The following is a 12,316-nucleotide window of genomic DNA, read 5'->3' as shown; positions in this document are numbered from 1 at the left end:
ATTAACCATTACATGTATAGAATAATGTACAAAATCAAACACAGAACGGTCCCCTATTGTAGTTGTGTTCTATTGGAGTGGACACTGACAAGAGATGATTATCCCTCGCCCGTCGACACAATTATGCCGACCAAATATATTTAACTTAACCTTTGCTACCAATTTTAAGGTACGAGGTTAACTTGAAACTGAACTTGAATCATGCAATATATTTTTTACCAGCGTTTTAGCTTGCATGAGTTTTTTTTGCGGATTTGAGTGTATTTTTGGAATAATAAAAGGTTAATAACTTGATTTACTCGTCGCAAATGAAAAGGGAAGAAATAAACACGACTGATTATCGTTTACTCAGACGGACTATATTAATAAACGCAAAAACAAAGCGGAGCGTGAAGGAGCAGACCATTCAGGGATGTTTATTCTCTTGGCAGTCTACATGTTTTTGGTGAAGTGGTGCGCTCCATAAAAAAAAATCTCCCAATCTCAAAATTGTTTTTGTTTTTCTGCGACTTTTCTAATAATAACAGTAATAATTGTAATGAAATTATTCATACCTATTTCTTAGTAAACGTGAATATGTATAAGAATATATTTAATGTATACTATGCATAGCATAACTTGATATTATAGTGCTATGTTGAAACAAAATGATGATTTGAATTTTAAAATAAATATGTTTGTGATTTCGAAGTCTTATCCTAAACTCATTATAGTTACTTACAAAATCCTAAACACGATATAACATGTATAAGCGACTGAACTTATTTTGACTAATCTTGTGATATTGTAAACTTGTTCTTATTGCATAAAATGTCACGTATGTATTAACCCGTGAGGTAGCTGAATGTTTGCCGGCAAACATTGACAGCTACGCGTGTGACGGAAAAATAACCTTATTATGTAGTATATATGTAGTATATAAGGTTATAATCCCGTGACACACGCAAATGTCATGTAGCTGTCTTGGCTCGCCGGCGATTCACGAGAGACCAAGAGTTAAGCCTTATCATGTATGCCAATAAGAAAAAATATATAAAGTGCAATGGCTGTTTAACTTATGTTTTTCTTAATTGACTTAATTATACAGAAATAAATGATTATGAATCTAAAGGTGTTTTATCATATAAAAACATCAAAAATCTTTCATTAGATAGAGGACATGACAGAGTAATCGAGACTACGTTTTTTCTCAAAATTATTAACCTTAAGTAAGCCGCAAGCATACCATAGTATCTATAGGAAGTACCTATAGATATAATTCAGATTGTTGGGCATCAATCGTTTAGCGCTTGAATGCAATTACTGCAATTAAAAGATACATTGAATGATGTATTAAGGCTGACGTCGACTATAGTAGAAGGAAACACGCCGAATGGAATCGCATTATTCGGTGTTCGCGGCGATATTTTGCCTCGACACGCGACGGCGCGTTCCATACGAAGTTTTATAGTAAACGATAATGTCATTGAATGTTTATTCAGCGAGATTTTATTTTGTTTTTTATTTATTCGGCACCAGCAATTTTACTTCACTGCACTAGATTTTAAGCGGAGTAGGGGCCACATAGAGTGTCGAATTACGATAGATGTTTACCCCTCTCTAGTTGACACAGTTAGGGCTTGTTTGAAACCAGATATCTAATATATAAAATTCTCGTGTCACAATGTTTGTCTCCGTACTCCTCCGAAACGGCTTTACCGATTTTAACCAAATTTTGCATGCATATTCAGTAGGTCTGAGAATCGGCTAACATCTATTTTTCATATCCCTAAGTGTTAAGGGTTGTCCACCCTTAATATTTTTTTTATAATTCTATACAAATTTTTATTTTTTTTATTATGTCGCATTAAAAAATACATTCAACCCTAAATTTATACCCTTCTATCACCAACCCCTATTTTTTGTAAAAAAAAATGTTAAGGGTAAAACAAAGTCCCCCGCTGCATCTGTCTGCCTGAACGTGTGAAACTCAAAAACTACCCAACGTATTAAGATGAAATTTGGTATGGAACAGTTTGAGACCCTGGGAAGAACATAGGCTCCCGGGAAACTACTACTTTTATAACGGAAAACTTTAGCCTGAAAAACTTTATAACGCGGGCGGAGCCGCGGGCAAAAGCTAGTATGTATATATAATGATGATGATTCCAAAACTCGAAATACTAATGTGGTCCATATTTTTACACTTTGTGTACGATGGTAGCTATCCGGGCGGATAGATCGACGGTTGAAGGCTAATTGACTTAAGCGACATTTTTTTGAAAAATTTTAACTATTTAAAAAAAACATTGAAAAATGTGCTGATTTTAAATATGTATGAAACTTGTATCGCAAAAAATGTCGTTTAAGTCAATCAGCCTTTTACCCGTCGATATGATTCTATACCACAAGCTAAGTTGACGCTAGCCATTAAAGTTAGTGCTTGAAGAATCTATAAACGCTGGATCAAAGATCACGCTCGCGTAATGGACACGCGGCATTACAACTAGATGAATATGTGAAGTGACGTTGTAATTATCAACCTTGTAACAGAAATAATGTTATATTTACGAAATTCAAGTTATTCCTTTTTAAGAAGCCGTTAATTCTAATCGTATTGTCATAGTTAGGAGATACAAATACTTTATACATGAAAAGTTCTAGAATTACATTAAACAATTCGCACGTACCTGAACCTCAACTGAGAAACCGTGCAACAAAACCAAGGGCGCAGCTAAAGAAGGGTAAGGATTGACGGTGTCTACTCTAGAAACGTCTTTGCTTACCCTAGAAAAATCTTTACGCTTACATAGGCCTTTCGTTGAATTCGGCGACCTTTTTTTCTTCCGCCAGCTGCCCTTCTCAGAGAAAATCATTTTTGAATTACATAATGTGTAACTTTTTAAATATGTTTTAACTACTTAAAATTGGTATTTTGTACTTTACCAATAAAATAAATCAGGGCTAACTACGCTTGCCATCAGGCGAACGCCTTGATCTCTGTCAAATAAAAATAAAAATCATTTTATTTACGCAACCGATTCACGTATAACTTACTGGCAAAACCATAGTGTCCACTGCACCATAATCAAAATCACCATAGACTATAATTAGAATTTTCTGCAGTATGCCGCCGGATGTCCAAGAGTATGGTTAGACATCGGCTACATTATAGTTGACTCAGCGGTTAGGTTGGAGGAGGTACTACAAGTCGAGGTCGTGTTACCGACCTGTAAATGGGAGTTTTGGATCTATAGAAACCTTATGATTGCATGAAACAGATTTATATCGGTTTTTAAGTACCATTCGAAACTAAGAGATTTGGCGTTGGGCTAGTGGTAAGCGATACGAGCGCCCATAAACAGTAGGAACCATCCAACACCTTGGATTACAAAATATTGTTTGGTATTCCACTGCGCTCGCCAGAGACATGAGATGTTAAGTCTTATTGAGTCCAGGAGTTACACTAGCTTCAATGTTCTTCAAACTGGAACACGACAGTGACTACACAATGCTGTTTGGCAGCAGAAATAGACATTACGGTGGTACCTACTCAAGCGGACTCTCACATATAAGAGACGTACCACCAACAAAACATAATTCAATAAAAATCCTGTGTCATAAAAATTTGGTATCTAATTTACAAATGTGATGCGAGTAAATTAGCATGTCATAAATAACCTCCTAACAATGTAAAACAGTTGATTACGTCGAATCGGCAACGTCAATTACACTGCTGAGGTATTATTGTCGAATTACATGCAGGATAACGCTCGCCGGACCGTGGCGGTATAATGAATCCGTGATGCGACCAATGACTGACTTCGAAGCTACGTGTGTACTGATATGGTTTTTGTAAAGAAAACTTAGAATATTTACGTGTTAATTGCGAATTTAGAGTGTATTATCCTATCTTTCCTCTCTCGAAAACTTTATTAAGGAGGTGTACCCTGCAAAACGGCGCGCTAACTGTATTTTAGACTATTTATAATACATATGAAAAAGAAACATCATATTTCTGAAATATGTTTTCTTTACTTTGATTGTTTAATGTTTTTTACACTAAAATTGACAATTCCGTGCATCTCCTAAAATACACACCATATTAATTTGCAACGAACAATATTAGATAGACAATTTAATACAGACATTTCGGTATAATATTTTAAAAAGACCTGATATTTATTATATCTTTTGCTAATAAATCTTTGTATTTTTCGGAGGTAATAATTGTCTAAACATGAGCAATATTTTTATTACACAGCATAAACTATACGTTTTTATGTCATTTAGTTCATGCAACAAGAACTAAATCTAAATTGTTGTTTTGCAACCTTCGAACAATGTTTTTCGTTGATTATCCGGTGTATTGTCTCAGCATGTAATTACTCATGTAACAAAAACATGTAAAGCCGGAGATTTTAATAACTCCAATTTAAGTCCTTATTTAATTTATAAACGCAGCAGCTAAATTTAATTGAGTTTATTTAGAAATTAACTAGTTTGCGCTCGCGGTTTCGCTTATATTTTAAGTTAAACCACTAGCAATACATCGGTGAAAACTGCATACAATTCCACGCAGTAATTTTTGCTTGATGCCTGTACAAACATACGGACAAAATTCTAAAAACTCCTGTGTTGGCTTCTGTTCTTCTAATAAGAGAGAGAGAAAATTTAAGGCCCACCATATAATTTTTTTTTAAATATATGCAATGTATGGACATAGGCCTGTTATAATTTTAGTATATGTAATAAAGATCAGACCTAATTTATAATACAATTTGGATACAATAATAATATCCTAATGTTCACACGGGCATTCAAATTCCAGTGTTCGGGTTAGAACTGTTAAAAAGAACCTATATCACGGCCCCACCCAGGACTCGAACCTGAGCAGAAGTTTAGAAGCAATCACTAAAATAAAAACAGCACGAATAAGAAATCTTATGCTTAAATACTGTGTTTAGACTTTATACTGGACTAGCTGTGCCCGCAACGTCATCCGCGTAGAAATGGTAATGTACTATTAACCTAAACCTTTTTTTTTTTTTTGTTTGCAAATATTGTAACATTAATTATTTAGCAATATTTCACCAGCAGGCATGCAAACATACAATAACATAACATATTATTTTACTAAGTTAGTACAATTTTTTTTGTATAGTAATAATTAAATTAAGTAGGTATTATTTATTAAAGTCAAATTAATTTCTTGTTTCATTTCAGTCTTCATTAATATTATCTAATAGATAGTCTTTTATGGTATAATAATAGCAACTTTCCTCAAGAACTTCACTATCTGTAAGTAAAAATCGTACAAAAATCCGTTCAGTAGATTTTGAGCAAATCGATCACATACAGACAGACAAGTTTTGGGGACTTTGTTTTATAATATGTATCGACATTTGGATTCTTATACATAACATCCGGTGTATTGAAGTATATCGCGCAATAAAACAGGCTACGTGAACTGTTAATTCCGTTTCGAACTGAAAGTAGGGCTCGTGAGGTTCGGTCAAGGGCCGCTTACTTCAGTCTATAGTCTATACCTATTCAAATTGTTTAACAGTAATTACTACTTTTGACTTCAAATTGTACATTTCTTTTTGGCTCAACGATATATTTTCGAAAACCAACGCTTGCGTTAAACTCTGAATTTAAGCAAATGGTTTGAAAAAAATACTAAACAGGAATATAGAAAAATTATATTCAACATTTTTATTCTTCCTGGTACAGGATATAAGGTAAACCAGAAAGTTCTAGGTTCGATACGCTAAACTAACAATTTAAAACCTCGAAACGTACCACGTGATTTGAGGCCAATCTTACATCATCTGACATCATCTCTCATTTGTATAAGGACAGTCCCATGTTATGGTGAAAGACTCTCCTATCACATCACTGGAAGGAGATAATCTCCGTAAATTAATTACATTTCTGTGTTTTTATACGTGCAAGATAAAGTAACACTGCATTTGATAGTAAGTGGAGTGGAGTCCAATAGAATGTCCAATAGAATGGCCTGTTAGAACCGGATATACACAGACTGATGTCGAAACGCGATACTTACGTGGGCTTTTGTGGTTTTAACACCTTGTGTACGGCGGTCGCTATCCAGGCGGATATAAAACATATCCTACCACCAACAACCTTAGCCCTTAGGTATCTTTCCATTAATGGAGTGCGGAACGTTTTCCTGTTACTCGTAAAGTTGTTAATAAATGTTTATTAACAACTGACAATCTTTCCGGGTATTGAGATCCTGGCAGAACTTCCCAACCTTCATTATACACAATGGATTCAACCAAAGAATTAATTATTACGCGTACTAAACATTATTTTTAATAAGTGCTTACATATATACGTACAAATTAATTACTAATTACAATTACGGAATTAGGTACTAATTATTGAGAGTTTTAAGATTTGTATAACGTTTGCAGTGGAGTGGTTCGCAGTGTATTATCGTTCAAAGTTCTGGTTGGTGTTGGTATTGTTTATGGGCGGTCATGTTACCATCAGGCGAAGGGTTTGCGCGCCTTTTTAAGATGCTTCCTCCAGTAAAACAGCTTACTAACCAAATTTGTAAAAGCTATCTACGCGAAATTTATAAAATATAAAGGATATACATCATATTTCTAAATACTATTTATTTATTTTTTATAATGTGGATTATATGTCATTAATTTGACAATAAAAATGCCACTAAAATTGTTAATGTATCTCCTCCGAAAGTAAACATAATTTTAATTTACATTCAAAACTTAAATAAACAATTTAATAAGAAATATTTTGATAGTATAAAGTCTTCAAAAAGACCTTAAATTTATTTTTTAAATAAATTCGTAAGTCTGCACATTGCTGCCGTAACTCGTGCGCCGAAAATTTATGGAACGAATGCTGAAGACCGTTTGGGAAAGTATCTTAAGCTTAAACATAGTATCAACTAACTACAACTCTGGGTAAAAGCAGTCGCAGAACAATATACCAAAACCTATACAAATAACATTAAGCATACAAAATAACTAAAAAATACCTATAAGGTACATAAAATATTATATACAAAATAAAATAATACAAAGTAACTAGAATACAGGTATAAGGTACATTTTTGAGGGCTCCTAAGTAAATCGTATCTGAAAAAATAGCGATATTCCCTTTTTTATCGTTTATGTAGATACCATTTACTACCAAAACCCATTAAAAAAAGTTAGTAAATTATTGCTAATGAAATGTTTTTTCTTTTATTAACTTTTACATTAACTGGGTTGGGTAATAAGCAGTACCTAGATAACGAAACGCTAAAATGTGAATGTCGCAATTTTTCCAGATACGATAGTTTACTTAGGAGCCATCGTTTCGAAGATAAAATATGCTAAAAACATTCAAATATATTAGAATTAATTGCCGCGAACATTTTACAACATTAACGGTGAATTTTGATGACTAATCCTGTGAATTGAAATAATTTTACTACTTCGGGAATATTTTATTGTATGGAGATGGATATCTCAATATAAACATCAAGACATTGCATAACTAACCTTCAATCTTCACTCACAAAGGTCAAGTTGAATTACATCGACTTTATAATTTACTATTTGATACGGCTATGCTAATAAGAACCTTATAAATATTTACTTGCGAAAAATCTCTATAATAATAAAGCGCTATAGCGGCGATAGCCTAGTTGATTGTGGAACGGACTCCAGAGACCAAAGTCCGCAGGTTCAAACCCAAGTTCCAGCGAATTTCAAAGCACTTTCGACCCTATAATATAAAATTGGATATATTGGTAGTTAAAATCGTTACCCTTGCTTCGCCGCAGTGATGGAAATAGTAAAGCTTTCACATAGCCGTGGAAGGTAAGGGCCGTGGCGAAACTTTGCACTTTAAAGCCGTCTAGTATATTTTATTGAAAACATTCTCTCCTAGCTTCCTTTAAAAACTGAAAACCGGCCCACGATTCGTCAGATGTTTTATGTGTTAACCATTAACCCTGAGCTTTTCTTTTTTATTGTTTCGAATGACGAGAGAGGCTTATCGTTCGTCTGATGGTAAGCGATACGACCGCCCATAAATAGTAGAAACATCATCCAACCTCTTGAAATACAAAGTATTGTTTGGTATTCCACTGCGCTCGCCATCCTGAGACGTGAGCTGTTAAGTCTCATTATGTCCAGTAGTTCACTGATTACAATGACATTCAAACCAGAACACAACAATGACTACACACTGTTGCTTGGCGGCAGAAATAGACACTGCAGTGGTACCTATCCAGGCGAACTCTCACATATGAGAGGCCTACCTCCAGTAACCAGGTTCACCGATTTACCTAAATTAATGAATATGTCGAGCTTAGCTTTAAATTTCTTAAAACTTACTTTACAAACGCTTCGAAAAACTTCACAAAAATGTGCAAGTGACCTTCTAATCTCAGCCCTATCGTGTCATGGCTGTATGTGATCAGACCTTCGCCTCCCCGGAGCTGTATGCGCCGAAGTAGGTCACCGTGGGCTTTGGTATATCGGCGTAGGGTATATACGGCATAGGGATTTGGTCCAATGCTCGCTCAGATGATGTTATACTCCCAAGTGTCGTAATCGGGCTGTAAGACTGGTGAAACCAACATTGTTCCACTCACCCCCCAAATGATGGTAGGCATAACGCGTTTTTTAACTGCAAAAAACAAGACCTTCGCCTCGCTGTTGTTTTTAAGTGCTTAAAACAAAATATATTTTCATCTTCGTACGTTACATAACTGCTTTTTATAAACATTTTTTGTCCGATTGTTTTACGTCTACTGTTTTTCCTTATTATAATTGTTGTAAGTCAAATATTTGAAACTGTTGTCTCACGCTCACAAAATTATGCGGACTTAAGAATTAATTGTCTTTTTAAGAAGTTTGAGTGAACTATGTAATAATCCCAAAAGGGCATCCTCTACAATAAAGTTGGGATGTTTTATCCACCACTCTGACATAGGGTGTTAAAACCCGCCATAGCAACCCACGTAAGAATAGCGTTTCGGGATCAGCCTGGATATATCCAGCTCCAACAGACCAGCACAATTGTGTCGACTGCCGAGAGGTAGTCCTCTCTCGTCCGTCACATTCTATTAGACCCCACTCCACTTACCATCAGGTGCTGTAAAGTCACTTTGCCGTGCACGTTTGTAAAAAAAATTAGGCTCAGGCAAGGGTCCTAAAAAAACTTCAACAAACATAAACTAAAAGAAGAACAAGATAGATTTTACGGATAGGAAATCCGTATGATAAAACGACATTGAACGGAATCAAGAAGTGTAGAATTAATAACCTGTTGTAGTGTGCGTGTGTATCACGTTTCTGCAATTATAGATAACGGAGCGAGCAAGACTCACGTACCGATCGCGAGTGTAGATTCCATTGTCGATAAGGCGAACCATTACTCTAAATACCCGCACGACTTCAGAGGGAGAACCTGAATATTTGCAAAGCATGTGAAAGGAAGATTCTTTGAATCAGATTTGACGAAATGGCTTCTTTCGTTTCATATGAAGTGTTAAGCTTCAGCTCAAACTCCTGTCTCTTGCATTCCTTTCAATTAAAGCGGATAAATTACTGGAATTGTAGTTATTGATGATTAAGATTACTTATAAGGTAACCAATTATTCCTCTGACGGCTTATTCAATTAAAATATAATTGTTCCTTCTGCGAATATGTTTATAGATTTATAAGTTTCGCATAACGTCTAATACCTGGCTGTCCCCCCAGTTTAGTCACTTTCTGGCACTGAATCCGTCACTCGAAGCGACGTGGCGTGCGTAACGCCTGACACTCTACACGCTCTCCGTCTTGTTGCAAAACGTGACGCATTGAGGTTATAATTTACTAAATGGGTAGGCAGCAAACGTAGAATATTTTACATTTGATATAAAATAATACAAAAATGCTTTATAGATTTAGAATTAAGAGAACCATTATTTAACAAGGCGAATCCGTTGAAACTCTTAGATTAACTAGTCTAAATAATTTAAATTGTGAGCTGCCTGCCCTAGGGGCTTGATATACGGGATTGAATTTAATTTAGAAGTTAATTCTCAGTAGAAACGTCATCATCATATTAGATAATGAAAATGTCGCTCAATCAAGATCAACTCTATATTTAACAGTATTTTTGGACATGTCCAGTCATGATACCGAAGTGCGTTTCAGGAAATCAAAATACGCATTGTTCGGTATTGAGAGACACATGTCAACGTGTTGGGTTACAACAATAGGTGTTTGTGGTGCTTGTTCCGCGCCACCGGTCGCGGGCTTCTCATCAGCATTTTCGTGGGATTATCAAACGAAAAAAATATTATTTTCTTTTTTAAAAAAAGGCGGGGTAAAAGTCTATGCATTTTAGCTGAATCGTTGTTCATTTCTTAAACGAGGCCAATATAATCCTGCCGATTCTCTTGGCATTATTATTTGGAAGATCAAATCTTGCACACATATCAGGTGCTGTACCTTATTGCACCCTATTTTTGTAATCAATGATGTAATATGTAGTGCTGTTGGTGTACCTTATTACAAATAAATTGTCAAGGTCCTCAATAGCCAATTCACTTGGTATATCAAGTCTATCATCCATATTCTAGTTGCACCTGGACTTTATAGTAAAAAAATATGTTACTCAAAAACTGATCCTTGTTCCAGTGATGAGGAGGTGTTGGGCATCACCATCATGGCGGGCGGGAGACAGCTGCGCCTCCTGCTCTGGAAGGACTACCTCACCAGGAAACGGAATCTGGTATGGTCAATAGCCAAAGGACGAAGTCGCTAGAAGCTGCGAGTTCAGATTTTTTTTAAGATTTTTTCAAGAATGATATACAAGTGCCAAGGTCTAGTAATACATCAGAACTTTGATTTGCAAAGACTTCATGCCTCTGTGTTGATCATGCGATAACAGATGTGAAGTTTTATAATATCTATTAATTACACTAGCTGTAACACTAGCCGGAACACAATTGACCTTGCACACTGTTGCTTGCTGGTAGAAAACACTTATAGAATTTACTTCAATATACTCCTACAAACTTACCAATAAGTCTGCCAGTCCTTAGGCACTGTTGCTTGGTGGTAGAAATAAATAATAATTATATCATTTACTTCGATAGCCTCTATCAAACTTAGGAATAAGTCTGCCATTTATTGATTCGTTTTATTTCAGCTCACACTAGCGGGGGTGATATGGGCATCAGCTATAATGTTCTGTCTGTACATAGTGCGAATAAACGTTAACAATGAAGATTATCCTGCATGTAAGTTTTATCTACATACACACATCACACATTTATCCCCGAAGGGGTATACAGAGGCACAACCAGGGCATTCACTTTTCGCCAAGTGAATTCCGTCCCATGATGTGATAGGTGTAGAATTCCAGAAAACATGGAAATAATATTCTGAGTTTGTACTTCGGAATCCATTTATTTACAAACTGACATTTCTTTGAAACAAAACATTATATTAAGAAAAACGTACCAGCCAATACACTACACTCCTCCATACTAAATTAACAAAACACTCAACTCTACAACTTAAAATGATAATACCTCACATTCTATAATCAGGAACGTTTGTTAATCTACACTGCCTAATAGGGCGTTGCCTGGGACGTGGAGTCGTTGGCTCATACGGTAAGGCGTCCTGAAATTCAGGTGATACCGGGGTGGCACTACCCTGAAGTTCCACTAACGGAGACCGCGTCGCGATCGGTCTACTGACTGGAGTATGAATTGCGGAATCGCACACTCTCTGCCCCTGCACCGATGATAAAGTGGCTGGCTCTGAACCTAGTGCTGACCTTAATCCTGCATTAGGAAGTTGAGACACCCTTTTCATTGGAATCGCTAGGGATAAACTAGCGTTCTCCTTCCTAATTTGGTATTCATTTTTATGAAACTTCCTTTTAATTTGGTCTATATGCCTGTGAACTAACTCTCCCCGGCTGCCTACAATCTCGTAATCAGTATTCCCTAAACATCTCTGAATTTTGCCTGAGACCCATTTGTCTCCACTCAAATACTGACGGTACCATACCTCTTCACCCTGATCGAAAGATCTGTGTACCCCTTTTCTAGCTCCACTTTGCCGTTGCTGAGCTTTCCTTACAAAATTCTCCCTGTCTGGCCTTAAAACGTCTAACTTCGTCCGTAACCGTCTACCTAACATTAACATTGCAGGGCTTTCTCCCGTAGTCGAATGCGCAGTATTTCTATAGTGTAAAAGATAAGTATAAAGTGCTTTATCAACTTCTTCCTTAGCCTGCACTGCTTTCTTAATAACCCTCTTTAAGGATCGCACTGCA

At 36.0% G+C, this 12,316-nt stretch overlaps 1 protein-coding gene across 1 annotated transcript in view; it reads left to right on the top strand.

Annotated features, from left to right (window-relative positions):
* LOC115442462 overlaps nt 1–12,316 on the top strand; it is a 94,686-nt gene that overhangs the window by 28,904 nt on the left and 53,466 nt on the right. Inside the window, exons 2-3 of the mRNA XM_030167501.2 lie at nt 10,663–10,756; nt 11,177–11,267. Of these exons, the coding sequence (XP_030023361.2) occupies nt 10,691–10,756; nt 11,177–11,267 (157 nt within the window). The 5' untranslated portion in view covers nt 10,663–10,690. The remainder of the gene's footprint in view (nt 1–10,662; nt 10,757–11,176; nt 11,268–12,316) is intronic.

Source organism: Manduca sexta, chromosome 7, assembly GCF_014839805.1.
Source record: "Manduca sexta isolate Smith_Timp_Sample1 chromosome 7, JHU_Msex_v1.0, whole genome shotgun sequence".
NCBI classification, from domain to species: domain Eukaryota; kingdom Metazoa; phylum Arthropoda; class Insecta; order Lepidoptera; family Sphingidae; genus Manduca; species Manduca sexta.
The sequence above is the reverse complement of the archived record's forward strand: the minus strand, read 5'-3'. Positions and strand labels throughout refer to the sequence as shown.